Source organism: Prionailurus bengalensis, chromosome B4, assembly GCF_016509475.1.
Source record: "Prionailurus bengalensis isolate Pbe53 chromosome B4, Fcat_Pben_1.1_paternal_pri, whole genome shotgun sequence".
Classification (NCBI taxonomy): domain Eukaryota; kingdom Metazoa; phylum Chordata; class Mammalia; order Carnivora; family Felidae; genus Prionailurus; species Prionailurus bengalensis.
In genome coordinates this window covers 41,315,470-41,343,154 of record NC_057358.1, presented here as the reverse complement: position 1 = coordinate 41,343,154, position 27,685 = coordinate 41,315,470, and the positions used below count along the sequence as shown (strand labels likewise).

At 49.4% G+C, this 27,685-nt stretch overlaps 3 protein-coding genes across 7 annotated transcripts; 1 reads left to right on the top strand and 2 right to left on the bottom strand.

The window, feature by feature from the left end:
• The first annotated feature begins 5,436 nt into the window (after positions 1-5,436).
• VAMP1 (vesicle associated membrane protein 1) lies at positions 5,437-12,237 on the top strand. Its single transcript, XM_043564742.1, has 5 exons — positions 5,437-5,717; positions 8,444-8,570; positions 8,770-8,928; positions 9,566-9,617; positions 10,028-12,237. Coding segments are annotated over exons 1-5 (357 nt in total). The 5' UTR covers positions 5,437-5,715; the 3' UTR covers positions 10,045-12,237.
• A 708-nt stretch (positions 12,238-12,945) lies between these two features.
• TAPBPL (TAP binding protein like) lies at positions 12,946-20,549 on the bottom strand. 3 transcript variants are annotated; one of them, XM_043564736.1, is made up of 8 exons: positions 20,429-20,549; positions 19,997-20,245; positions 18,993-19,211; positions 18,592-18,846; positions 15,709-16,047; positions 14,833-15,135; positions 13,562-13,645; positions 12,946-13,377 (listed from the first exon to the last, which is right to left on the bottom strand). In XM_043564736.1, exons 1-8 carry the CDS (start codon positions 20,472-20,474, stop codon positions 13,334-13,336), a joined length of 1,539 nt encoding a protein of 512 aa, XP_043420671.1. In that variant the 5' UTR covers positions 20,475-20,549; the 3' UTR covers positions 12,946-13,333. The 3 variants fall into 3 exon arrangements, with proteins under 3 accessions (XP_043420671.1, XP_043420673.1, XP_043420672.1); XM_043564738.1 differs by lacking the exon at positions 19,997-20,245 and having other exon boundaries at positions 20,429-20,543; XM_043564737.1 differs by having other exon boundaries at positions 19,997-20,512.
• An 81-nt stretch (positions 20,550-20,630) lies between these two features.
• Positions 20,631-26,908, bottom strand: CD27 (CD27 molecule). 3 transcript variants are annotated; one of them, XM_043564740.1, is made up of 6 exons: positions 26,581-26,890; positions 26,303-26,434; positions 22,050-22,229; positions 21,755-21,844; positions 21,382-21,501; positions 20,631-21,134 (listed from the first exon to the last, which is right to left on the bottom strand). In XM_043564740.1, the coding sequence occupies exons 1-6, from the start codon at positions 26,714-26,716 to the stop codon at positions 21,010-21,012; spliced, it is 783 nt and encodes a 260-aa protein (XP_043420675.1). In that variant the 5' UTR covers positions 26,717-26,890; the 3' UTR covers positions 20,631-21,009. The 3 variants fall into 3 exon arrangements, with proteins under 3 accessions (XP_043420675.1, XP_043420674.1, XP_043420676.1); XM_043564739.1 differs by lacking the exon at positions 20,631-21,134 and having other exon boundaries at positions 21,142-21,501; positions 26,581-26,901; XM_043564741.1 differs by lacking the exons at positions 20,631-21,134; positions 26,303-26,434 and having other exon boundaries at positions 21,142-21,501; positions 26,581-26,908.
• Between the last annotated feature and the right edge of the window lie 777 nt (positions 26,909-27,685).

Sequence of the window (27,685 nt, the reverse complement as noted above, 5' to 3'; positions counted from 1 at the left end):
TTGGCTCTTGCTCTTGGACCTTTGTTCCTTATTTGTTTGCAATTTTTGACCACAATTTATATTTTTGGAACTGTATCTGTGGAAATTCCCCAGGGCCTAGATCAAAGATGAGCTCATCCAGAGAGAATTGCATCACTTTTGCCAGGTGCTTGGTGGGACTGTCAACCTAGAATCACTTTAAATTCTTGCCATTTTGTTCTTAGGATCAACAAAAAATTCAGACAGTAAAGCCACAGCTTGTGGTCATAAATTCTTTACTAGTGTTTACAAGAAAAAATAAAATAAAAAGATCTCCACTAGGCACCCAGGTTCCAGACAAGCAGTTTCCTATGAAGTCCCCTAGGGACAGCATGGGTGTTAGAATATTTTGAATCCACTCTTAAACGAGGACATAGAGGTTCTGACTTAATGGTGGGGATCTTCTGTTAGATTTCCAACCCCAGAAAAGCCCTGAGCTCTGTCTCCCATGACACAGTGGCACCTGGTGAGTCCATCACCATGCCTAAATTCAACTTTTTAGCAAATGCCGCAAGGCAAAACAGACTTCAGTGCTCAGCTTACCTCTCTGGGTAGCAGCTTTGACTTTGACTTAGTTTTTGGTCTATAGTCTTTATTTTGGTCTACAGTCTATTTTCTTATCAGCTCATAAATGCATTAAAAATTTTTTTTAATGTTTATTTACCTTTGAGACAGACAGAGACAGAGTGTGAGTGGGGGAGGGGTAGAGAGTGAGGGAGACACAGAATCTGAAGCAGGCTCCAGGTTCTGAGATGTCAGCACAGAGACTGACTGGAGGGGCGGGGGTGGGTGGGGTGTGTGTGTGTGTGTGCTCACGAGCCCTGAGATCATGACCTGAGCCGAAGTCAGCTGCCGAACCAACTGAGCCACCCAGGTGCCCTGTAAATTCATTTTTAAGATAACCTTTGAGGCAAAGAATCTAGAATAGCTAAAACAATTTTGAAAACAACAACAATAATAAAGTAGGAGAAATAGTTCTACCTGATGTTAAGACTTACTATTTATAGCTACAGTAATTAAGACAGTGTGTTATTGGCAGAAGGAAAGACACATAGATCAGTGGAACTGAAGAGAACCCAGAAATAGATCTGCCGAAATATGCCAAACTGATTTTTGACAAAGGTGCAAAAGCAATTCAACAGAGGAAGGTTTGCTTTTTTCAACAAATGGTCTGGAGCAATGGACATCCATAAACAATAAAATGAACTCTGATCTAAACTTTACACCTTATACGACAATGAACTCAAAATGGATCACAGACTTATATGTGAAACACAAAAATGTACAACTTTTAGAAAATAAAATAAGAAAATAATCATCAGGATGTAGGGCTAGGCAAAGCTTCTTAGACTTCACACCAAAAGTATAATCCATAGGAGGACAAGTTGATAAATTGGATCTAAACAGAATTGAAAACCTTCGCTCTGTGTGAGATCCCTTTGAGAGGATGAAAAGGCAAATGACAGACCAGGAGAAAGCACCTATCAGACAAAATACTTTATCTGGAATATTTAAAGAATTCCCAAAACTCAAGAATAAAAAAATGAACAACCCAATTAGAAAATGGTCAGGGCACCTGGGTGGCTCAGTCAGTGAACCATTCGACTCTTGATCTCGGCTCAGGTCATGATGTCAAGATTTGTGAGATCAAGCCCCATGTTGGGCTCTGTGCTGACAGCACGGAGCCTGCTTGGGATTCTCTCTCTTCCTCTCTCTCTCTCTGCCCCTCCCTTGCTCACGTGCACTCTCTCTCTTTCTCTCTCTCTCAATATCAATAAACATTTTTTAAAAATTAAAAAAAAAAGAAAATGGGCAAAAGATATGAGCAGACCTTTCATCAAAGAGGATATATATATATAGGAGGCAAAAATCACATTAAAACATGTTCAACATAATCAGCCATCATAGAAATGAGAGTTAAAACTACAATGATCCCGGGTGCCTGGGTGACTCAGTGGGTTGGCGTCTGACTCTTGATCTCAGCTCAGGTCTTGAACTCAGGGTCATGAGTTCAAGCCTGGCATTGGACTTCATACTAAGCATGGAGACTACTTAAAAAAAAAAAAAACTACAATGATATATGACTACATACCTATTGGAATGGCTAGAATAAAAAAGAAACAGTGACAACACCAAGTAGTGGTGAAGATGTGGAGAAACTGGATCCCACTTACACTGCTTGTGGTAATTTAAATGGTAAAGCAATTCTGGAAACCAGTTTGGCAGTTTTTTCTGAAACTAAACATGCAATTACCTTCCAACCCAGTAATTGCTCTCTTGTCCCAGAGAAAATTATGTTCATGCAAACCTGTACATGGCTGTTCATAGCAGTCTTATTTGTAATCTCAAACTGAAATCAGCCCAAATGTCTTTTTTTTAAAATTTTTTAATGTTTATTAATTTTTTGAGAGAGAGAGAGAGTGAACAGGGGAGGAGCAGAGAGATAGGGGGACAGAATCAGAAGTGGGCTCCAGGCTCTGAGCTATCAGCACAGCACAGAGCCTGATGTGGGGCTTGAACTCACAAGCTGTGAGATCTTGACCTGAGCTGAAGTCGGACACTCAACTGACTGAGCCACCCAGGCGCCCCAGCCCAAATGTCTTTTTATCAGGTAGATGGTTAAACAAATTATGACATATCCATTCCACAGAATACTACTCAACAATGAAAATTATTGATACACACAAATTGGATGGATCTCAAGGATATCATGGAGGAAGGACTGCTTTTTCAGCAAATGGTCCTTGAGCAATGGGACATCCATAGGCAAAAATGGGGAAAAAAGCCAATCTTAAAAGGTTTCATTTGTATGATTCCATTTCTGTAATATTCTTGAAATAAAATTAGAGAGATGGAGAACAAATTAGTGTCTGACAAGGATTGGTAGGTGTGGCTATGAAAAGATAGTACAGGGGAGTCTTGTAGTAATGTAACAGTTCTGTATCATGAGTGTGGTGGTGGTTACAGGAATCTACATTTAAAGCTACATGCACATGTGAATGCATGTAAAACTGATGAAATATGAATAAACTCCATGGATTGTACCAATGTCAATATCCTGGTTTTAATAGGGTACTGCTTATCACTGGGGGAGCTAAGTGAAGGGAGATGGGGAACCTATCCGTACTTTTTTGAGGGCCACCTCATGTGAATCTATATTTTTTTAGCAAGTTTAAAAACATAGTAATTGTTATTTTTTAAATTTATTTTTAATGTTTTTTTTTAATTTTAAAATTTTTTTTAAAGTTTATTTATTTTTGAGACAGAGAGAGATGGAGCACAAACGGGGGAGGGTCAGAGAGAGGGAGACACAGACTCCGAAACAGGCTCCAGGCTCTGAGCTGTCAGCACAGAGCCTGACGCGGGGCTCGAACTCACGGACCGCGAGATCATGACCTGAGCCGAAATGGGCTGCTTAACCGACTGAGCCACCCAGGTGCCCTTTAATGTTTATTTTTGAGAGAGAGAGAGAGACAGAGACAGAGAGAGAGAAAGAGAGGCAGAGCATGAGTGGGGAGGAGCAGAGAGAGAGGGAGACACAGAATCCCAAGCAGGCTCTGACAGCTCAGAGCCTGACTGGGGCTCAAACCCATGAACCGTGAGATCATGACCTGAGCCAAAGTTGAACACTCAACTGACTGAGCCACCCAGGCACCCCAAAACATATTAATTTTAAAAAATTCAGTGCTTTTAAGTTTTTTTCCCAGTGACCTTAATTTTTTAAAAACTCGGTGATTTTAAGGTTTTTTTTCCCAGGGGAGATTTGGTGGGGTTTTGAGGGTTTAAGCAGGATTGTAACATTTGGATAGATCATCCTGGTAGTTTCTTAGAGGATGGATATGAGGGAGGGCAAGACTAGAAGCAGAAAGATATAGTTCACTGATTCTAGGAGGCATTTTTTTCTTTTCATTTTAAGATCTAAATTAGGGGGTGCCTGGGTGGCTCAGTTGGTTGAGCATCCAACTTCAGCTCAGGTCATGATCTCCTAGTTGGTGAGTTTGAATCCTGCCTCCGGCTCTGTGCTGACAGCTCAGAGCCTGGAGCTTGCTTGGTTGGGATTCTGTGTCTCCCTCTCTCTGCCCCTCCCCGCCTCTCAAAAAGAAATAAACTTAAAAAAAAAAAAAAAGATGGTAAAAAATATCTAAATTGGGATGTTTCACTGTAACTATTAGCCAGATGGTAGTCATACTGTATTTGTCATACCTACTCAGAAGAATCAAAACTTGCCAAATGGGTGTCTAAGGCTTGGAAGAAAATTCTGGAGACAGAAGAGAAACACTCTAAGAAATGCCGCATCACCGAAGCCCTTGATGGCATGCACAGAGTACTACACTGTGTGAAAAATCATGGACATCTAAGAGTAAGTAAAAAAAAAAAAAAAAAATAATAATCATAAGAGTCAGGCTCTGAATGTGAAGTTTTGGGAATACTGTTACCATGTTGCTCTTTTAAAATTTCCTTTTTATGTATGCACAAGAGTGAACTATTATAAAAATCTGTATCTATATAAATCTACACTTTCAATAAATACAAAATAAAAATTCTAAGTGATAAGAAAGCATTGTGTCAGTTTTTTTTTTCTTAGCGGAAGCTAAAATAATGGTAAGTTTTACAACAGATAGTGTCCAGGCAAGGGATAATAGTCTAAAGTGAGAGTAGGACAGTGATACGAGGGCAACGAATCCTTGAAAAACTAAGAAGGAAAGATCCACTCAGCTTGGTGAGTTATCAGAGGAGGGGTACAGATGAACGGGGAAGGAAATCTAGGGTGGTTTCTAGGTTTCTGGTTTGGGCAACTGAGTCAGTGTGGTAGCCTACCTGGGAGGGATTACAGGGGGAGTTCGATTTAGGATAATTCATTGCACGAGGAGCTTGCTGGCTATGTTGAAGGAAAAGGATGAATAAAGCCTTTCTAATTGCTCTGGAGGGACAGAACCCCGCGTCTGGTACTGGGTCTTGAGGACTTGGGGCTCAGCCTTTATGGATTCTGTACATCAGAGTTGTTTGTGAGAGGTGGGTAGGTAAGGCGGAGCGCCGACCAGGTCTGCTCGCCTGTGAGCTGAACCTCTGTGAGCGGAACTGCCTCTACACCCAGCACGCTGGTGTCTAGGTCACTGCGAGCTGGGCCCGCCCGCGGCTGTGATTGGCTGGTGCTGCGAGCGCCTGGGGTCGTGGGCGGGCCCGGGCTGCAGAAACTGCTCAGCGATTGGCTGCTAGGTACCCAAAAGGCCTAAATCAAACTGTTGGCGCCTCCCTTCCAGAGAGCTGGCGCGTTTTTCCATCTAGTCCCGTCTCTTAGTTAGACTAGTAAGCAAACGACAGTTGAAGTGGTCAGAGAACCGATCCCCTAAGCAACGGCTCTTTTCCGGAGTCGGGAATGAGAGGGGAGAGCTGGGATTGGCCAATTTGTAGGGACGGGGCGGGCTTGGCTTTATTCGGGCTTGGCTTCTGGACTGGCGCCTGTCCTGGGCTCGGATTGGGCTGCGGGATTGTCTACGTTACTGGGAGGCGTGGCCGACACTAATAAAGAGTGAGGCCCGCGCGGCAGCTGCGGTATGTTCCACCGCAGCTAGAGCCCCGGGTGGTCAGGTGGAGGCGAAGCGCGGCACTTCCGTCGACTTCACCCGCAGCGGTCCCCCGGTCTGTAGTCTCGCCGCAGCCACGGGAGAAAAGACGGAGCCCTCCGCCGCCACAGAAATGTGAGTTGACTCTGGTGTGGGGGGCTCCACACTTCCTCGCCAACTCCCACCCTCAGCGCCAGACTCTGCGGGACGGAAAATGGCGCATTGCAGCAGCTGCAGCGACACGGGGAAGCACCACCGCGCGCCGCCCCCAGACCTGGCCACCCCTGGGGAGAGAAGGCAGTACCCCATTCCTGTAGCAGCCACAGCCAGCACCCCACGGGCGGGGTAGGGGCGCGGGGGTCCCACCTTCATTGCACTGTCTTCTCTCGCCTGCGGGGCGCCTCATTCAGGTCTCTGTAATAGTGAAGCCCGGGACCGGGCGAAGGTGGGGCATGGAGACACTGGGGAGGGGGTTCAAGACCCTTTCTTGTTGTCTAATTGTACTTGCGGCCTCTGGAAACAGTAATGAGTAGTGCACCTGCCAGTTAGTAACTTGGGTTGCCCTACAATGTCTGGATTTATGTATGCCCCTCATCCCAACTGTGACGCGTTACCCACCTCTCCCACGCCCCTCTTGGCAGTACGCACAGGTCCCGAAACTTATCTGACAGTTCTTTGGCGCCAGGCGAGCAGCTCAGAAAGACTCAAGGGGCAGTGGCATGTGATTCCAAGCAGCCATTCATCTCAAGGCCACCTGTATAGGAGGTGTTTTCCTGTCGTTGACTCTTAGCCAAGTATTTGGAAGAGAAATAGAACCAAGGATCCCTGCCTTCCCCCAACAAATCAATTTAGTCTCTGACCGTCTTCAACATCAGCCCCGTTCCCAAGATCCTGGGGGAGAACTGTGGCTAGACGAATCAAGTATTTCCCTGTCAGGACCACAATGAATTAAAAGATTTTTCTTTCTTATTACTGTCTGGAGTCCTGGCTTGGTCCTAGATATATTTGTGTTGCTTCTCCTAGTGACAAAAAAGGGAAAAGATTTCATTAAGGTTTCATATGGGTTATGACTACCCCTGGATATTTTATTGCTGAGTGTTCCCAACTTCCAACAAATAGTAAGTGAAATGGTCCCTTCAGATGCTTTGTAACCATTTCATTTTTCTTTATTTGATTTCTACAGTTTTAAATGTATGTGATATTCTATGCATTTTGGCCAAGCCCTAAGATTCCGTTTTTTGTTTTTTTTTTCCTCCTGCTTTGGGGAGGAGGGGGGATCCTTCTCAGTGGACTGGTTCCCAGTAGCAGGCATGTGGGATGAACTGAAGGAGATGGAGAGAGCATGGTGACTAGCAGGGCATCACGAGATCTCTGACCTTAATCTTGTCATTGGTGCCACCATACTGGACTGCTTCCAAGATCAAATACTGGCTGCTACATACTGAATTTTCCACCTTCAGAGAACTAGATTGCTTAGCTCAGTAGTAACACAAGAGTCTTTTGGCTTCCATGGCTTTGTGTATTTCTTTTCTTTGCTTCTTTTGTGCTTTAGAGGGAAATGAGAAAGTGATTTCTTGAATGGGGATGAGTCGGGTATAATCAGCTGGTAAAGCCTTTCTGAAGTTATTCTCTATTTTTTTAAGACCAAAAGAAATTCACTTAGGGAGGAAGAACTTCTGGGTATTCTATTGTGAGTAGTCAAGGCATTTCCTTTTGGTGACTTGTGATGGTTTAATTCCTAATGCTTTTGCTCTTGGACTGGGCCTGGGAGGTATGTTTTTGAGATTCTGCTTCTGTTTGAGGAGTTCTTACTATAACATCTATTCTCCATCAAGTTTGAGAATCTCCCTCTGCCAGTGGAGTCTTCCTTGGGAGAGAAAAATCTCATGCCCGAGGTTAGACTTCTAGAAATTCTTTAGGAGATGAATTTAGCCTCCATTGTTGGGACATGGAAAGGAGCTTATGTTGAAGACCCTTTCTAAGGCTAAGGGAAAGTAAGAACAATCTCTGTGTATAGTAGTATAAACCAGGATTTCTCTTTGGGACATAAAGAACTAGGGGAGCCTCCTGAGACTTGATGCCAAATCTAGAAAAGGAAGGGACATGATGTTTGTGATGCATGTACATTGGGGACCATTACCCATATTTTTGCTTCCTGTCTATGTTCTTGGAACAGTTTCAGAACTAGCACAATTGCTTTGGGCCCCAGTTCTACCTAAGTAAAACCCCCATCTTCTCTGCCCCAAACAAAGCAAGCTAACAGTCCTGACTCAACTCTACCTACAGAAGACTTGCCTTTGGTGATTTTCCCAAGTTGCCCTTATGGCAGTCCCAACATACTAATGATTGTGTGAAACAACTGTTAACCAGATCCTCTTAAGCAGGGTCTGTCGGCTTGCCCTTTCTTCAGGCTTTGTGTAAAAGAGCTGCTCAGTCCACAAGCTTGTCCTGAGGGTTTAGTCTTTTGTGTGAATTTCTCCTAACCTGGATAGGAATTTTCCACTTTGACTTCATGTGAAAGGCTTCTGACAGGAAAGTACCATCTAGTCTAAGACTGGCACATTTGTCCCCGTAGCCATTGTGCCAGAGGATATTTGAGTTTGGGTCAAAGGATAGCCCCAAGCAGGATCTCTTGATGCCATCCTGGATGTCCCTGAGCCCCATCTAAGTGTTGTTACAGGATTTTTCGTCTTTTGGTTCTTCCTGTATGCTGCATCTTCTTACTTGGTGTTGTCAAGAAGTTAGAATCCCTTCTAGTTGCATATAACCTCATCACCTTGGCGTTGGTGATGGGGGTGAGAATACATGGGATTCCTTTCTGTCTCGGTTACGTTGTGTACTTGGCCCACTTCTCTCCACAGGTCTGCTCCGGCTCAGCCGCCCACTGAAGGGGCAGAAGGGGCTGCCCCAGGTGGGGGCCCCCCTGGCCCTCCTCCTAATACGACCAGTAACAGACGACTACAGCAAACCCAGGCACAAGTGGAGGAAGTAAGTGGAGAGCTTTGTCTCTGAGAGTTTCCAGCTGCCAGAAGTTTAGAAACTTCTTTTTTTCTTTTTTCTTTTTTTTTTTTTTAATAGAAGGGCAAGGCATTCTTGAGTTACATGGGGCCAGACTTGTGATTCCCTTGTTCTTACCTCTGTCGCTAGCAAGGAAGCTTACTGGCTTTGTTTCTGCAACCTCTCTCAGGTGGTGGACATCATGCGTGTGAATGTGGACAAGGTCCTGAAGAGGGATGAGATACTGTCACAGCTGGATGACCGAGCTGACGCCTTGCAGGTGGGAGCATCACAATTTGAGAGTAGTGCTGCCAAGCTAAAGAGGAAGTATTGGTGGAAAAACTGCAAGGTGAGTTTTCTTTTTCTCTCTGCCTTTACTTCCTGGGCCTCACCTCTTAGAAGGCAAGAAAACCTTTGGGCGCATACCTTCCTTACCTCTAGTGGCACAGGATCTCTGCCCTGCAGAACTCGGGAGAAAACCTGAAAGCCTCCTTGAGATGCATTACCCTGAATTGGCCACCAGGGTAGGCTAGAGTATTCAGAACCACTAACTGGGGGACAGTGATACCCTGAGGAGTTTGGAAATGGTCAGTCAAGCTGTTTTTCCCCAAAAGATCCCTGGAAAAATTTCCTCTGGACATTCCCCACACACAACTAACCTCAGCATGATGGATAGGCTAGATATATATTTAAATACCTGCAGCTTTTAGGAATGAGCTGAACACTTCATGATGAAAAATGAACTAGCTGGCTAAAGATCCCAAGTCTACACCTCCACTCGAGTTCCTTTCAAGGCCTTCGGGCAACAGGCACTAAGCGAAACAGAGCAGGCTGCAGATGCTATAATGTTTCTGGGAAGCTTCAGATGTGGTGCAGGGTTAGGGTTAGGGTTAGGGTTAGGGTTAGGGTTAGGGTTAGGGTTAGGGTTATAGGTCTTTCCTCCTTCCCTAAATCCAAGGGCCCATTTTTGGTCAATGTTTCCTCAGATGATGATCATGCTGGGAGCTATCTGTGCCATCATCGTGGTAGTTATTGTAAGTAAGTATCGCTGAGGTTGCTGGTGGGGTGAAGAGGTGGGAAGGTCCTGGAGTCTTCTCCCAGCCCTGCCTGCCTGCCTGCCTGCCTGGGGAGTGGGGCTGCTCTGACTGAGGTATGGAGATCACTGCTGTGGGGTCATCACCCGGTTTGGGAGGGAGGAAGGTCAAGGACGAAGGACTTCCTAGATGGGCAAGCCTTCCCTCTGCAAGATATTGTGGGAAGATGGTCCCTCCTATTCTGAGGAATTGGGGCTATGCTGTTTGTCACTGGCTGGGCTTAGGGGAGACCATGGGGATGGGACACCTGCAACTGTAAGCCCCGACTGTCTAGTAACTTGATGTAATTTGCCCTCTTGTTTTCTCCTGTCTCTTTCTCTTTTCCATCTGGGACTTCCTGATTCCTGTGTCCAGTCTACTTTTTTACTTGAGAATGTGCCACCCCTTCCCTGTTCTCCATTGCCATCCAACTCATGTCCCCTTCCCTCTGTTTACTCTCTCAACAAACGTCCCCATCTACCTCCCTCCACCCCGTCCAGGCTTCTCCGTCTCCCACTCCTTCTTTTCTGTTGCTTTCATTTGCACTGTGTCCCTCAACACTAGAAATGCTGCTCGTGGCACCGTCCTGAAGTAACCACCTGAAGAGCAACAGCTGGCACCTTCCCCCTACCCCCTTCTTATGTACCCACTCAAGTTCCCCCAAAGCCAAAAAGAGTGGGAGGCCAAGAGAAGAGGAAGAGGTGTAGCTGGGGTGATATGCCCAAGAAGGTGCCAAGACCAGGGGGAGGAGAAGGGTATCTGGTGCCCGTGGTGCCACCAGGAAAGGCCAGGCCACTGGCAGGAGGAGGCTGTGAACAGCTAGAAGAATGGCAGCTCACTCAAGACTGCCCTGGTCACATGGGGCTCTTCTCCTAGGCCAGGCCTGCAGAGGATCCTGGGGTGGGCCCAGAGACCAACTTGGTTCTGGTGCGATACCCTTTTAGAAAGTCAAGCTTATTTTTGCAGTAATTTCTAATCTGTTAGTCCAAGATTTTCTATGTTGTCAGGGATATTACAACCTTTTGCTTTGTTTTCTGGAGACCTAGAGCACACACATTAATTGCTAAAGTACCAGCTTCATTCCTATCCTAGATGCAGCCCCATAAGCTCATGACTACAAGGGGCTGTCTCTCATCCACATTTTCTGCAGCATTCTGTGTTGTTCCTGAGAATACCAAATATAGAGCCAAAGCTTGGGACTCTCCATTTTAATTGTTGGCATAGATAAAGAGAGAGTATGTGTTAATTCCAGAGAGACAATGAGTCAAGGACCCAATCTGAAAATAACAAGATTGGAAGAAGCTACCTCTTGCCTGCTTTTTGAGGAGGGTCCTGTTCCTCCCTTCCCATTGATAAAGTGTGAAGTGTTAGGAATGAGGGTCCTTGGACTCTCAGGGGCTCCTTTTCTCTACACTATTCCCAGCTACTTGCCAAAGGCAAGGACGAGGCAGGAGGTCCTTCCTGAGGGTAGCCGATTCTGAGTGTTCAGAGAAGTCCAATATACTTGCCAGCCCAGTCTCAGGTGGGAGGCGGGACGGTCTGTAGACAAGTGTGCTTGTGGACTGCTGTGCTGTCATGGGGCCCTCTCATCGAGAGCCACCTGTCTGTTCTTCCTGCACTGTATTCCCCTTCTAAACCACCTGTACCCATCTGAATGCCACTTTGCCTCCTTTCCTTTCCTCTGCGTGGTTTGTGGGGACAGACAGTGGAAGCTGAGGCGGCCACTGGTGGACTTCAGGATAGGGTGTTGAATGGAACAGACCCAGGTGTGAGGGGAGGAGGGCAGGCTGGGAACAGGAGGGGGAGCACCCATGACCCTTTATTCTTCCCATCATCTGGCCCATGTGCAGGAAGAGGCTGAGGCCAGGCTGGGCTGGGTCTGGATGCCATTTTCCACGCAGCAGCATTTCATTGCGCAAAACCATCCTTCCTTTCCTTTTGCCCCCTTTTCCCACATTCCCTTCGTCCTGCCCCAGGGCAGGACTGAAGAGCTGGAAGAAAGCAGTCAGTGTACCCTCCCAACGGCCCCCCTCGAAGGTCTCCACTCTCCTCTGGGCTCCTCCTTGCCTAATGCAGGGGGTCACCGCTGGAGAAGAACCACCAGTGTCCTCGATGTGTCCCGAGCCTGGAGCCAATTCGCCCTCTTGGCCCACCTAGCCCTGTCACAGGAATTCTTTCCTGGGTTTCTGTCCCTCTGAGGCTCACCAGATGTAGTTGGCTTTGTTCTTTTGGGGATGTTTGCCCTTCTACTTTCTTTCTCACCCCACCCTGTACCCTCTTCTGTGTCTTTGCTGTCCGCCCCCCCACCCCCTCAACCACCCATGTGCATGAGCAAATATGCAACCAAACCCTGGGACTTTGCAGTCAAATGAAGCCAAGCTTCCCACATCCCCTTCTTCTTTGGTTTGCCATGAGGCGATGTGGGGTTTCCACTGTTTGTCTGTCATCACCTCTGTCTTTTTTCCTACCCCCAACCCCACACTTGTATAGAATAATAACAGTTGTACTTCCACCAAAGGCATGTGGCATATTTACCAATCTCATGTATTCTGAACAAAGGCAAAAAATATAAATTCCTACCACTATGCTGACTTGGTTGTTGTTTGGGTTGGAGTCACTGAGGAGGGGCCAGGGTGGGGGGTTGTTTTCCTTCTCTAGTCTGATGTTGTGTGAGGCCGGAAGGCTGGCTTATGTGTGCCGTGTGGTCTTCTCGAGATGAAAGATGTGTGTGTTGGCAGAGGAAGTGGTCTCTGCTCTTGTTCGTACCTGGAGCAGCCCAACTCTTCCAGGTGCTAGCGAGAGGAAGTGATGGCAGGAAGCTGAGTGGGCATCTCGAACATCACCTCACAAACAACTGCAGGTTTTCTCAGACACCTCCTGTCCACCTCCTTCCTAGGTCCCCAGGCTGCACGGCCTGTCCCGGGGGTGTGCCGAGATGAGTCCTCAGCAAACACGCCCGTTCCCCAGCAGCCTCACGTACAGTTTCCTTATGCCGAGTTCCACTGTGCTGACCAGACACAATTTAGAAATGGATGAAAAGAGACATCTTCCCCTGCAGTTGAGGGACTGAGGAGTTTGTAGGTCTCCTGAAATGCTGGGTAGCTGTCTAAAGGGGCACAACCTTAATTGCAGCTCAAGGGTACATAGAGCAACTGGCGTGGCGCCCCAAGGCTGCCTCTGAGGGCCTTCGTTTGACACCTTGAACACTCTGTGAGTCGGCGGCATGGCTAGGCTTGGGGACAGGGCTCATTTGGGTCCAGTGTGGGGAAAGATGGCAACGTGGGAAAGCTTTGTTTCTGAGGACACAAGGGGCTTTTATTTGGACAGAGTTCAAATGTTTGCATGTGATAGCCCAACCCCCACCCTTTTGCCCCCCGGCCCCTCACTTGCTCCTTTCTAAATGTCTTCCCATTTTCTTTTCCTACCACAGGCTTATTTTTAACCTCCACACAGACATTCTGCCTTCCTACCACCCTCTCACCTCTTCACGTTTTCTCCCTTGGTGTTCAGCCCAGGGACACAATGAAGGAAGGCAGAGACGTGCACAGAGCCAGAGCCCGAGCCCCTGTGACCTGTGCCTTCCTCATGCTTTTCTTCAGGCCTTTTTGATTTCTGACACTTGGCTAGGGTCCTTCTGGGAGAATGTGACTACTCTTTCTTCTTACTGAGGCAGGAGAGTGGTTACCGAGAGGGCCTCAGCGTCTTGGCAGACCTCGGTGAGGGAGCTAGGGGAAAACAAGGGGGTAGGAGGTTGGTTTCAGTTGGGGTAACCCCATAAATGGTGGGGGGATGGGCCGGGACTCGGGACACTTGGGTTTCATCCTTGGTCTGGGTGGGGAGGGGGCTACAGCTGGCTAATCTTCAGGTGAAGAGGGGCTGGGGCAGGGCTAAGGACCAGCAGGAACTTACCTGGCCATCTCTGGAGCCCCAGGAACAACAGTGTAAGAACGAAGAGGCTGCTGGCCAAGAGGACTCCAAAGGCCGTTTTCTGCTCTGTAGGTTGAAAGCAGCATAGGCAGGAATTAGTAGGCAGGAATCCTTTCTGAGCCCAAGCCAGATCCCCAGCGAGAGGAACAAAGGAGGGGGGGAGGGAGGGAAGGAGAGGGAGAGACAGACAGACACCCTATCACTGGTGAAGGAGCTCATAGCAAGTGTTCTGCTTTTGCCCAGGAACTGGGCGCACTGTAGTATTCATACTTGTTCAAGATTGTTGGGTGTCCGTGTGTTCCTCCACACGGGATTTCCTACCTCTTCCACGCTGGGACATTTTTAATTGCTTCACGAGAGCGATTTAGATTAGATTAATTGTTGACGGGTAAACTGGAATTTTGCAACTAGCTGGGGAATGGTGTAAGCTGAGGCAAAACTCCCAGTTTTGGGGAAACTTGGCAGTCTGGCGAGCCACCAAATGATGCCCAGTGTTCCTGGATGTTTGCATCTCTTGTTGAAAACCTTTCAATGACATTCTGTGACTTCAGCATGAAATTCCAGCTCTAAGGCCCATTGTGATCTACCCACTAATAGCCAGAGAGGGTTGAAGGCTGTAGGGGAGCCCATTTTTCATATTTTCTTTTTTACCATTTATGAGGTAGGTGACTTTGGGCAAATTTCTTAACATCTGTAAGTGCCAGTTTGCTCAACAGTAAAATGGGAGTTGTGATAATATATGTGACCGTACAGCTGAGTGCTTGATTCATGTAAATGCTCAATAAATGTAGTTACTTTCAAGCTTTAGAGCCACTTCTCTCTTTTCCCACACACCCTTGGCTCTAGCTGTGCAGTTCCCACATTTTCCTTAGACTTATAATTTGGCCATCAGATGCGCCCTTTTTCCCATCTTAGCTGTTCCCTTCCCACTGAGCTAGCTAGCTTGGCTTGAATGTCTCCTCCAGGCTGTCCTCTGACTGCCTAGTCAGTCCCTCCAACCTGACTAAGCACCTTGAGGGCAGGAACAATTCACCCTTGATCTCCCACTGTCAGTACATCGCCTAGTACCCTGGAACCTGGGGTGTAATGATGCATCTCGGCATGTGGTGGCAGCTATGGAGGCTGCCACCTTGGGAAAGGAGCCAAGGCTGAACAAAGTGCTGAGGGAAACAGAACAAGGCCAAAGATGAGCTGGGGGCAGGCGAGCCATGAGCCCAAGTATGGAGGTGGGGAAAAGAGGGCACTCCTAGTACCTGGTGGGGCAACCCAGGCGGTGGACCTAAGGGGCTCCTCCAGGGAGATGTGGGAGACCTGGCAGGTGTAAGTGGTGCCTTCAGGGCCAGGTTCTGCCTTCAAGAAGGAGGAGACGCTGTAGGTGCCCGCTGTGCTTTGTCGGAGGCTGGAGAAGGAGGCCCCAGAGACGGGGACTGGGGTTCCACCTGGCTCTTCTCGGATCCACGTCACAGTCACGTCCAGAGGATAATAGCCAGCGATGTTGCAGATGAGGGTGGGTGGCAGTGCTTTGTTTGTCAAGCTTAGTTGTACTTTGGGGGAAGCTAGAAGAAAGAACGAGGAATCAGATTCCAGAGATATCCAGCCGGACAACAGAGTTGCCCAAAGCATTCTCTTCCTGCTGGGAGTGAGAGCGGGTTGTGGGAGCTCAGTGGAGTGCCAAGGGGGCTGTAATGGGTCCACTCTAGATGCAGGCCAGAAGGGGTGCGCCTTCCACAGGTAATTGAAAAGCAATAGGAAAACCAACGAAAGGTTGGCTTCTTATCATCACTATAAGCTGGCGATTTTAAAGGACGTCAGTGATGAAATACTCCTGCCAGTCAGACAGCCCCTCCATGGTTTGCTGCTGCTCCTTAGGATGTGCTCCAGAGGACGGAGGTACTTGGAGACAGCCAGCCAGGGCAGGGCAGCAGGCTCCTGGGCTGGGAAATTGCGTACTGGAATTACCCTGGAGTCTGACAGAGAACAGTCTGCACTTCTAGGATGGAGATGGCAGTTAGGTTGTGGCCATTCAGCCTGCTTCTCAGAAAATTGCCCTTGTGTTGGATGCTGTCCTGGAAAACACCTCCATAGGCATATCCCTTCCCCTCTCCTTGGAGAACCGAAAATGACCTCACCTTGGACGTGGAGCTGGACGATCTGTTGGGCTTGGTACAGAGAGGTGGTGATCTGGCAAATGTAGGTCCCCTCGTCCTTCAGGGTGAGGCTAGGCAGGGTGAGGGAGGCATCCCCGGCCAGGAGTAGCTGCTCTGACTCCAGGGAGGCACCCTCCCGCTTGGCCTGCTGCTGCCCCGTGGTCCAGCTGTACACCAGCTGGCCGTGGCCCTTATGTTGCAGCCGCCACTCCACGCCAGTCAGGTCTAAGCCCGGGGCCACGGAGAAGCCACAGTGCAGGGAGGCTGAGGACCCCAGCAGGAAATACAGCAATGGGGTCTGTGTTGTCACTTGGAGCTCCACTATAGTGAGAAAAAGAAGGGTGACTGTGGGCTACTTCCTCGAGTCCACCTGATCGCTAAGCTGTGGGCATGTTGTGGGCGTATGCCTGCCCCTGCCTCCTTCCTGGACATTTCCCATCAGGTGCAACCACAAAATGGGGCGCGTGGGTGGCACAGTTAGGCATCTGACCCTGGATCATGGCTCAGGTCATGATCTCACAGTTCATGAGTTCAAGCCCCACGTTGGGTTCTGCACTGATGGTGTGGAGCCTGCTCAGGATTCTGTCTGTCCTTCTCTCTGCCCCTCCCCTGCTTGTGCGCGCTCTCTCTCTCTCTCTCTCTCTCTCTCTCTCTCTCTCTCAAAATAAATAAATTAAAAAAAAAAAAAGATGGAACCACAAAGAAATGGTGCTGTGGAAAAGCAGCATGGCACACATGGTAATCCTAACTATTTTGGAGTCACTTACCTCTGGATAATCTGACGAAAGCTATGGACGTCTCACCAGAAAATTACACATGCAAAATTGTGTGTTACCATTAACCCTCAGGTAAGACCACTGGAATAGCAGCAAAAGCTTTGGAACCCTGCTTCTTCCACTTACTAGCTCTGTGACCTTGGGCAAGGCAGTAAGGGTTGCCAAGGTCATCTGCTTAAGGCGAAGCTGCTGCAAAGACTAAATAGGAATAAGATTTAAAAAGCACCCAGTGGTAGTATTTGTGCCAAACATGCTGAAGCTGAATCCAATGACGAAAACAATCAGACACATCCAAATGGTAGAATACTCTACAAGACAGCAGGCCTGGACTCTTCAAAATGTCAATGCTAGGAAAAGACTGTTCTGGAGTAAAGGAGGCTAAAGGCACAGGACAACTGAATGCATGACCCTTGTTTGAATCCTGGACTTAAAACAAAAACAAACTAGAACATTAGTGGGACCACTGGAGAAATTTGAACTTGGACTCTATATTGACAGTACTATTGCATCAATTTAAAAATTTCTTAAGTCTGGCGGCACCTGGGTGTCTCAGTTGGTTAAGTGTCTTGACTTCGGCTCAGGTCATGATCTCACGGTTCATGAGTTCAAGCGCCACGTCCAACTGTGCACTGACGGTATGGAGCCTGCTTGGGATTCTCTCTCTACCCCTTCCCACTTGTATGTGTGCACATACGCCCATTCTCCCTCTCTCTCAAAATAAATGAACATTAAAGAACATTTCTTAAGTCTAATGCTCAGTGGTGTACCAAGTAATGGTAGGAATGGACTGCCTTGGCAGGGAGGAGTGTTTTATCAGTGATAGTGTTCAAGATTGTCAATATGGTGGTGATGTAATGGTGAGAATATGTTCTTAAAGTCTTTACACACTGTACTCCCTTATTGCCTGCACCACCCTAGACTGCTCCCCACCTTGATTTGCTGCCAAGGTGATGGTTTTGTGATTATGAAAGAGAATATCCTTTGTGTTATGAGCCAATACATGACATACATGGAAACATTTGGGGTGAAGTGTTGGAGTGTCTGCAATGTACTTTCAGTTCAGGGAGGGATACCTATCCTTTCATCTATCAAGACAGAGAATGCGGCAAGACATTAATAATTGGTTGATACAGGGGCATCTGGGTGGCTCAGTAGGTTAAGCTACCAACTTCGGCTCAGGTCATGATCTCATGGCAGGTGAGTTCGAGCCCTATGTCAGGCTCTGTGCTGACACCTCGGAGCCTGGAGCCTGCTTCGGATTCTGTCTCCCTCTCTGTCTGCCCCTCCCCTGCTCGTGCTCTATCTCTCTTTCCTTCAAAAATAAATAAACATTAAAAAATAATCGGGTGAATGGTATACAGGTGCTCATTACATTATTCTTTTACCTTTTTGTAGGTTTGAAATATCCCTACAAAAGGTAGAAAGACGGGGGGAATACCTCCCCCAAAGGGGGAATACCCTAGCATGGCTTAGGGGGAATACCTAAGCCATGCTAGGACTATGGCTGACACTGGACAGACATGAGAACCCCTCTTTTCTGCTGTGGCAGGGTAAAGTTAGGTTGAGTCTTCTGGGGCTTTCTAAGGATAAGAGGCTAGCCCCCTAATCTCTGGATCTGGTTGTCCTCTTTTTGGAGGCAAAATACTGGATTTGAGGAACTCTGGAGAAGCCTATCATCATGTTCTCAATTTCCTGTGTCCTCTGGGATGTACCAGGTTGGAAAGGGCAAGAACCAGGTTTTGCTAATAAGAGTTAATGAACAAATCCTGCATGTGCATCACTCTAATCATCTTGAAGCACCAGAACAGGCTGGCTTTCACCGCGATACAACTGGTGCTTGGTTTAATAAGACTGCTATGGACAGTGTACGTGAACAGAGCCTCGCATGTCATTTCCTCACACAAGGGAGGTGAAAATGATCCCAATCCAATCCTTTGGGTCTTTAGGAGAAAGGACTGAGGCTAGGGGACACCCTGAGATGACTGATGTGGATGGAAGTGTACTTATTCCCTTCCTTCTTCTAGTCCCCCATGAGCTGCCCACTTGAAAAAACGTACAACTTTATTTCTGCTACTTTTAATTTTCTCACCTGCAGTCTGCACCATCCCCTGGGGGCTCAGGGGCAGCTTCAGTGTGGGGTGCAAGACAGCCCCATTCTCAGCATCCCTGAGAACCTTCATCACCATGGAGACACTAGGTCCCCCTCCGGGTACCTGCACATTGGCGATGAACGAAGCTTTCTTAGTGGCCTGGAGAAAATAGTGGGAGATCTCACAGGACAGCTCCTTCCCGTTGCAGTCAGCATGGAGTAAGGCCTCGGCTTGAGGAATCTGTACCAAGTTCACTGGGGGAGAAGGGCAGCACAGAGGTCTAGTTGGATTGAGAACACCTGGGTCCATGGGAAACAGGTGCGGTGGGTGTCCCCAGGAACTGCGCCGTCCCAGCGGAGGGAGCCCAGAAAGATTGAGACATAGGGTGGAGGGCTCTTACCTGAGGCCTCGAAGGTAACAGGTGGGTTGTCTTTGGCCAGTGTGCCCCCTTGGAAATCAGTGATGGCTTCCAGGGAGTCGTCATCCAACACTGGTACCTGCCTCAGCACGAGCAAGGCCTCCACCATGGTCCTACTGCCGGCAAGACTTCCAGGGTGCTTGTCTTCCTCCACCAGGAAGCAGTCTAGGACCACATCCACCTTCCGCCACTGCCTTTCTTCTGCAGGTTAAAGACAGGAGTGAGCACCCTCTTGCCCAGAGAGTTGCTTCAGTACTCGCCTCGCACTCCAACTGTGGAGTCATCAAGGAAGGTGTAGAAGTTGTCATCCAGGGTCCTAGCTGTCTCTGTGTCCCTCTCGTCACCCCCAAACCAGCTTTCTGGGAAGCACCTGCTAGTCCAGGCACATACCTGGTATGAATTAAAGTCCTGATTTACATTGGTCAGGAGAGTTTATGTTTTTATTCTCATTATAACTGCCAGCCAAAAAACTCTCTCTTCAGTCAAAGGAATTCTCGGCAAAAGCACATAAATGAGCAAAATTGCCACTGGGAGAGGAGACAGGCCGCCCGTGTGGCGAAGGGAGTTGGCACAATTTCCCAGCCAGCCCACTGGGTCTACTCAGCTTTCTGCGGTTACAGGTGGCCTTCCCCTCCCCCACCTCCAGGGCACACCTCCCGGGGATTTCCCAGCTTTCCGCTTGGGAAGGTGTCTGCTCCCAGGCAGTGCCCTCTCCACTAGGCCCCCCACCGCATCCCCCAGGAGGCCTCTCTTCCTTTGCCCCTTTTCCACAGGCTGCGGCCTCCTCCCCAACACCATTGGTTCCTTATTTTGCCAGCCTTTCTCCTGTTGGGCTTAGGAGGCTGCTGGAAGCCGGCCCCCTCCCCCCACCCCCTTCCCCTTCTGGAATCTCGGGGTGGGTGGGTCCCTGGTGCGCCCTGGGCCCAACACCCCCACCCTCCTCTTCCCTCCCCCTCCCCCCACTCCGGCCGGCGCTCCCCGCTCACCTGGGTCTGCCGCCACGCGGGACAGGGCCAGGCAGAGCAGCAGGCACCAGCCCTGCCCCGCGCCCATGGGGGCTGCGCTGCCACCCCTCCCGCCCCGCCCCGCCGCCCTTCCCCACTGCTCCGGCGGGCGCGTCCCGGCTGGAGAAGAGGGGCTCTCCGAACCACCCTTTCTGGCCTGTAGCTTTCTCTCCAGCCCTTGGCCTCCTCCTCTTTCGCTTTCACTTCGAGTGTCACCGCGGCTGCTTCTGCCTGGGAGTGAAACCACTAACTAGGCGCGCGTGCCAGCGTCGTGATCACGGTTCTCCTTTCTTCCCCCGCCTCCCGCAAATCCTCTCGTTCTGTCAAGACCTGACTTCAACGGCATGCACCCTTGGACCCCCCACCCAAGAGAGCGGAGCAGAAGTAAGGGAGGGGGTGGGGGGAGGCAGAGACCGAAGCCAGAAGCAGGATCCCCAGGAGCCTGGGAACCTTTCTTCATTTTCGGTTGGTGCCACACCCCCTGGCGGTCCTCCTTCGGCGACTGGGGCGGGCCCCTAGCACCAGTCCGCCCGAGAGAGCTCCTCCTTCAGATCCCGGATCTGGGAGTGGCTGGCGCCCAGAGGTTGAATTTCAGAGCGCGCGCGGAGAGCATCGGTGTGTGGCTGGCCGTCACTTTATTTTGCCGAATTTCTACGTCAGTGATACAGCACGTGGGGGTTCGTAGGCAGAAGTGTGTTTTCCAGCTAGGGCCTCAGCCCTCCAGTGCAGCGCAGGGGCGAAGCCGGCTGAGCCAGGGCACACTCGGGCTCCTGTGACCCACCCTCCACCGCATCCCCTCGTGTCCTTGTCACTGCCAGTCTCCAAAAGGCACGTTCTCAAGTCTGCACACAGGATAGGGTCCTGATAAGAGGATGGTACTGAAACCGGGGGTGCCAGGTCTCATTCGGCTCATCGGCCTGGGTGGCCGATGGGGTGGGACTGAGGCTGGGATTTTATTGTAGTGATGACCTCCCCACCCCCCAAGGCGAGCACGCTCAGGGGTAGGAAGCAGGTTCTGGTTTTCGGTAGTCTTCCTGAATGGGGATGGCGCCGCCCTCTTCCTCTCTGGGGCAGCTGTAAGGACAAGGCTCTGCAGGCATCACTGGACTTTCTTCTTTGTCTGCAGGAGGAGAATCAGAGGCAGTAAAGGTGGGGGGTGGTGAAGAGCGTGGACATGAGCAAAGGAGGGCTAGTTTGGGGGAGGCTGGCAGGGGGTGCCGACGAAGAGGCGAGAGAGAAGGTGGGAGCAAGGGTTGGTAAAGATGGTGCGAGGGAGGCTTCCGAGAGGTTCCAGGCATGGGTGGCGGGGCTAAGGAAGTAGGGTGGGGTGCAGGGACAGGACTGGAGACCTGCATTTTGTCTCTTACTTAGTCCATTTTTTCTTTGTTGATGGAGGCACAGGGCTCCGACCATGGTGAAAGCAAGAAACATTCCAGAGAGGACCACAAAGATGCGGATGCAGTCTGTGCTGCACAGGGACCTTTGGGCTGTGGTAGACAGGGGCCACACAAGTGTTTTGGGGGAGGGCCTAGGTCTGGACTCTCCTCAGCCCAGGCCTCCTGTTACCCATCTGCCATCTCTCTCTCACCCCGATCCCCACTGCTACCATTGGACTAAGTCCTTTCCTAATCCTTAGATTCTGCTTCTCCTACTTCTTACTCCTACTCCAGGAGCTTTCTGGCTGACTTCCCTCTCTTGTATGCATTCTCTCTGGGGGTGGAGAATGGGGAGGAAACTCACGTGGTCCGTGGGTAGAGAGAGCTGGGGCAGGCAGCCACCTGAAATCAGCTAGAGTTTGCACCTGCCGGACTGTCCCGGCCTCTGGCATCTCTGGAAAAGAGACAGGGTGAGCAGCAGCAGGGCACCTCCCAGGGCACAAGCCTGGGCTGAATGAAGGCCTGAGGCCTAAGAGGCGCTGGGTGAGATGGGAAGGCTGACCAGCTGGCCAGGCAACTTATGTGGGGAGGGTGCTGGTTGGGAGGGGGGGGTGTGACCCTTATCCCTGTGACTGGACAAAGTATTGCCTGGAACTTACTTTTGGCGTAAGGTAAGTGGGTGGGTTGTGGGTGTGGGCCTGGGGCCTGAGATGGACGAGGTGTCAGTGAGGGGTTTGAAGGAGGATCACACTCGGTACACTCCTTGTCCCTGCACTGCCAGCCCTTGGGACAGGCACACTCTGCATTGGCGGTGAGGGTGCAGTTTCGAATGAGGAGACCTGGGGACAGAGGAGGGCAGGAGGAACACGAGAAGCTCAGGCCTCAGAGACCTGCAAGGTGCGCTCGCTAAATCCTATCTTGAGCTGCCGTCCCAGACCCGGCTCCCGGAACTCCTGCCCCATCTACACAAGGGCCTGCCCCTCCCTCGCTGTCACCCAGTGCCTCTGCCTTTATTACTACTGCCATGAAAGGAACAATGTAGACCTTTTAGAAAATTCATGCTTCGGAAATGCAAACTGGAAAAAGTAGAAACAGCTTGCATGATATTCTCTCTTATTCACTGATACTTTTATAACTTCTTGAAGTGTAATTTACTTACAGTGAGGTACACAGATCAGAAGCGTCAAGCTTGAGAATTGCTACAAATTGGACCCATAGACAAGAGAAGCAGAGTTCCTTTCTAGTCACTACCTCCTCCCACCCACACATAACCACTATCTAGCCTGACTTCCTAACACTGTGAGTTCATTTTGCTTCTTTTTGCACTACCTTTGTGTAGTCATGCGTGTGTACTTACTTGTATCAGGCACTCTTATTCAATCTTTGTGAAATTCATCCACATTGTAACCATAGGCTATTCCTTCTCCTGCTGTATAGTATTCCACTGTATGAATTTCCCATGATTCAGTTATCTATTCTACTGCAAATGGCACGTGGGTAGTGTCCAGTTTTTAAGCAATCAGGAATAGTGCTGCTATGGTCCCTGATAGGTTTTTATTTTTTAATTTGTTTTTAAATGTTCATTTTTGAGAGGGGGGAGGGGCAAAAAGAGAGGGAGAGAGAGAATCTCAAGCAGGCTCTGAGCTGGCAGTGCAGAGCCCGACGCGGGCTCAAACCCACAAACCGTGAGATCATGACCTGAGCTGAAATCAAGAGTTGGACACTTAAGCAACTGAGCCACCCAGGTGGCCCCCTGATAGGTTTTTAACTTTACTAGAGATTTACTTCATTACTAACACACTTTGCCTTTTTAAAATTTTTTTTAAAAATGTTTATTTATTTTTGAGAGACAGAGACACAGACACAGTGCAAACAGAGGAGGGCAGAGAGAGAGGGAGACACAAAATCTGAAGCTGGCTCCAGGCTCTGAGCTGTCAGCACAGAGCCCGATGCAGGGCTCAAACCCACAATCCGTGAGATCATGACCTGAGCTGAAGTCGGACACTCAACCGACTGAGCCACCCAGGTGCCCCTACTTTGCCTTTTAAATAGAAATGTTATTCAAGTGTAGAGGTCGGGTGCTGAATGACTGCCAATAAATTATACTAGAGGAGGAGGATGTGAGGGGTTCTAGTCTGGGTTGGACTCACAGGTGGTTGGGGTTAAGAAGAGGAGGGTGATTCTGGGGAAGGCATCGGCACCCGGACGTGGGCCAGGTTTGCCCATGGACTGGTGGGACCTTAGGACAGTGCACTCATGGGGAACCAGGGAGAAGAGCCCCCACAGGCAAGGAGGGGTGCAGAAAGGAAGGCTGGAAGATGTCGAAGATTCCTACTAGTACTCTAATATTCCTTTAGCATGTGCTTATTGTGAGGAAAGGGAGAGGGACACAAATTCCTTCTTCCCATCCTTAGGCCCCTAGGGCTGCTTCTTTCTGAATTTTGACTCGTAGTTGCTACTAGAATTTGGTTTCCTTGTGGCTTACCAGGAATTGTGAGCCAGCCTGGACAAGGATCTGCAAGAAGAGAACAGTGATAGGGGAGAGGAGAAGAGGTAGGCAAAGGTGAGGAAGATCACCTCAGACCCAGGAGGGGGTGGGCAGGAGGGTATCTGCCCAAAGGCAAGAGAAGGGTTAAGGAGGGGGCTGGGCTTGGTTACAATGGAAGGCATGCCATTGTTTTTAGTGAGGAGTATCCAGAGACCTGGGAGTTCTTTTCACCTTGTATAACCTGTGCCCCAAATTCCAGGCGAATTTTAAGCACTTTTCCATCTTACCCATGGGAATACTGAGGTCCAGAGGGGGCCAAACTCATTCAGCCTCACCCCTGGCCACCGTCACCTGGAGTCCCTCAGCCAATTGCTGCCTGAGAGTTTTGGGGGCCTATGGGCTGAGTCTGAACCGCCTGGTCTGGAACACAGCAAAGGGAGTTCAGGCTGGTTCAGTATTGGGAAAAGGCCTTTTGGCGGGGCCTGCAGAATGAGTGGGTGGACTTTGACTAAAATAATTCCAGGGGTGCCTGTGTGGTTAAGTCGGTTGGGCATCCTACTCTTGGTGTTGGCTCCAGTCATGATCTCACAGTTCCTGAGATCAAGCCCTGAGTAGGGCTCCATGCTGAGCATGGAGCCTGGTTGGGATTCTCTCTCTCCCACTCTCTCTGCCCCTGCCCTGCTCGTGTTCACTCTCTCTCTCTCTCTCAAAATAAATAAACATCAAAAATAAATAAATAATTCCAACCCTGCTGGGGTTGCTGACAAGAAGAGAAAAGCATCCATTAATATATTTTTAAGTTGAGTGGACTGAGGAATACTTCTTGTGTATTTGAGATGTTGGGTTTTTTTTGACTTATTTGCAATGGCAAACCTTTTTTCGTTTGTTTTTATTTTTATTTTTTAATATTTATTTATTTTGAGAGAGAGAAAAAAAGAGAGGGGGAAGACCAGAGAAAGAGAGAGGGAGAGAGAATCCCAAGCAGACTCTGTGCTGTCAGTGCAAAGCCCGATGTGGGGCTAGAACCCACGAACTGTGAGATCATGCCCTGAGCCGAAGTTGGATGTGCAACTGACTGAGCCACCCAGGTGCCCCAAGGGACCACTTTAAAGTCTGCTGCTCTATCTGGGGCTGGCACACAGATTCTGAAATTCTAGCTAAGATGCAGAAATAATAAAAGAATTCACATCAGCTGCATATGTTACTTCTTCATTTAAAAAAGATAAAATTACTGGGGTGCCTGGGTGGCTCAGTCAGTTAAGCATCCGACTTCAGCCCAGGTCATGATCCTGCCCTTCGTGGGTCTGAGTCCCACGTCAGGCTCTGTGCTGACAGCTCGGATGGAGCTTAGAGCCTGGAGCCTGCTTCAGATTCTGTGTCTCCCTCTCTCTCTCTCTCTGCCCCTCCCCTGCTTGCACTCTGTCTCTCTGTCTCCCAAAAATAAATAAACATTAAAAAAAATTTTTTAAAGATAAAATTACAAAATAAACAAGAAATATAGGCCACATACATATTCATTTTCCTAAATTGGCTGTTGTGCGGAAAAAAAAAAAAAAAAAAAGAAAGGATGTTACTCGACTGGCTGGTATTGTTATTTCCTTAGGGGCACCTGGGTGGCTCAGTCAGTTGAGCCTTCAGCTCTTGATTTTGGCTCAGACCATGATCTCATGGTTTGTGAGATTGAGCCCTGAGTTGGGCTCCGTACTGACAGCTTGGAGCTTGCTTGGGATTCTCTCTTTCCCTCTCTCTCTCTCTGCCCCTCCCCTGCACTCTCCCTCTCTCTCTCAAAATAAATAAAAATAAATATAAAAAAAAAAAAAAAGAAAGGGGGCGCTTGGGTGACTCAGTTGGTTAAGGGTTTGACTCTTGATTTTGGCTCAGGTCATGATCTCACAGTTCGTGAGTTCAAGCCCCACATTGGGCTCTGTGCTGACTGTGGAGCCTGCTTGGGATTCTCTCTCTCCCTCTCTCTGCCTCTCCTCTGTTCTCTCTCTCTCTCTCTCAAATAAATACAGAAAGAAAGAAAGAAAGAAAGAAAGAAAGAAAGAAAGAAAGAAAGAAAAGAAGGATGTACTCCAAGTTCCAAATGAATGTGCACTTCAGACGCAGCCAATTCATCAGTGGGGGTTTGCTCACCTGAAATCTGGGACCTAGGACCACCTCCCTTTTTTTTCACTTCCCCTTTATATTGTCATGATCTGAGTTGTGCACCCATTCTCCGCAGCTCCCCAAATTCTGCTTACCCCATTCCCTGTAACGCTAGAGTTCTCTCCACATCAATATGTGCCCTGCCCAGGGCACCCCATTTCCCAGCATTGGCTCCACTTGCAGTAGCCTTGAAGTGACAAGCTCTGACCTCCCTCCTCTTTGCTTCTCCATCCCCGGCTCTGCCACCTGGATCCCCCAGAGGTTTGCCCATCTCACCAGAGTTACAATGCCGACAACTCTCACAGTGGCGCCGGATGTGGTGGTCTGGTGAGAAGGAGGCCCCCGGTATGCATGGATCACACTGAGCAGCCTCTCCGTGTCTGTCACAGTCCTTCACCAGGAAAGTCCCTGTGAGCGGAGGTCCGGGTCAAGGCCCAAGGAAGGCCGCTTCTCTGCCCTCTTCAGGGTGGCACCGGATTCCTCTCCTTGCTGGAACTCAGATGCGCTCCTCACTGCCCTTCACCCCAAACCCCTGGCAAGGGCTCCTCTCTTACCTGGCTTACACATCTGGCAGCACAGTTGTCCCTGGGCCCAGTAATGCTTCTCTGGACAGCACTGGGGGGCCAGGGTAGCCGAGAGCCCTGCCAGGGTCCCCAGAATCCACAGCCAGCAGAGGGGTGGCCGGGCCATGGCTGTTGCCCAGGGGAGCTCTTTCTGCACTCCAGCCACTGACCTCTGGGCTCTGCGGACCTGCTGCCCCCAGCTGGGTGCGGGCGCCTGCTCTCTGCACCTCCTGGGCAGCAGCTGTAGGTGCTCTTCGAGTTGCTGGTTTCAGGTGGCAAGCCAACCTTTGATGGCAGCTGAAGCTCTCTGGTGGCTGTTTTTTTTCTCAAAGCAGTGACTTCCACCCCCTCCCCCTTTTCCATGTACTGGGTGCTGGGTGTGGGGAGAGCATTAAAGGGCACGCTCTGTCAGAAGACTTGCTGCTCTTCAAAGGCATCCACCACCTCCAACACGCTGGCCTCTGTGCTCGCTAAGAACTTAACCCATTCGTGCCGTCCTCTTTTACCCAACGTTGGATGCGTGGGGCACTGACCTCTCCTATTCACGCACTTATACACGTTATGCCCACATCACCCCCTGTTCACAGCTTACAAACTCTTGATGGTTTAGAGGAGGAAGGGGAGCCTGAACTGAGTACAGGCCCACAAACCTTTATCTGAAACAGTTGGGGTCAGATAAGTTTCTGAACTCAGAATTTTTCAGACTTGGGGGAGAAGCTAGCACCACAAGATGCCTCATGGGGCCGGGGTAGCACTCACACTCAAGCACAACATTTCTGTAGCAAAGCTATTGAATATTTAAACTAAGTGGGGGTTGGGGCACCTGGGAGGCTCAGTTGAGTGGTTGAGCGGCTGACTCTTGATTTTGGCTTGGGTCATGATCCCAGAGTCATGATCTCACGGTTGTGGGATCGAGCCCTGTGTCAGGCTCTGTGCTGGGGCATGGAGCCTGCCCAAGATTCTTTGTCTCTTTCTTCCTCTGCCCCTCTCCCCCACTTTCTTTCTCTCCCTCTAAAAAATAAAAACAACAACAACAAAATTAAGTGGGGATGGATGGGACTGTAACTAACCCTTGCATCAACCGAGGTCTGGTTTT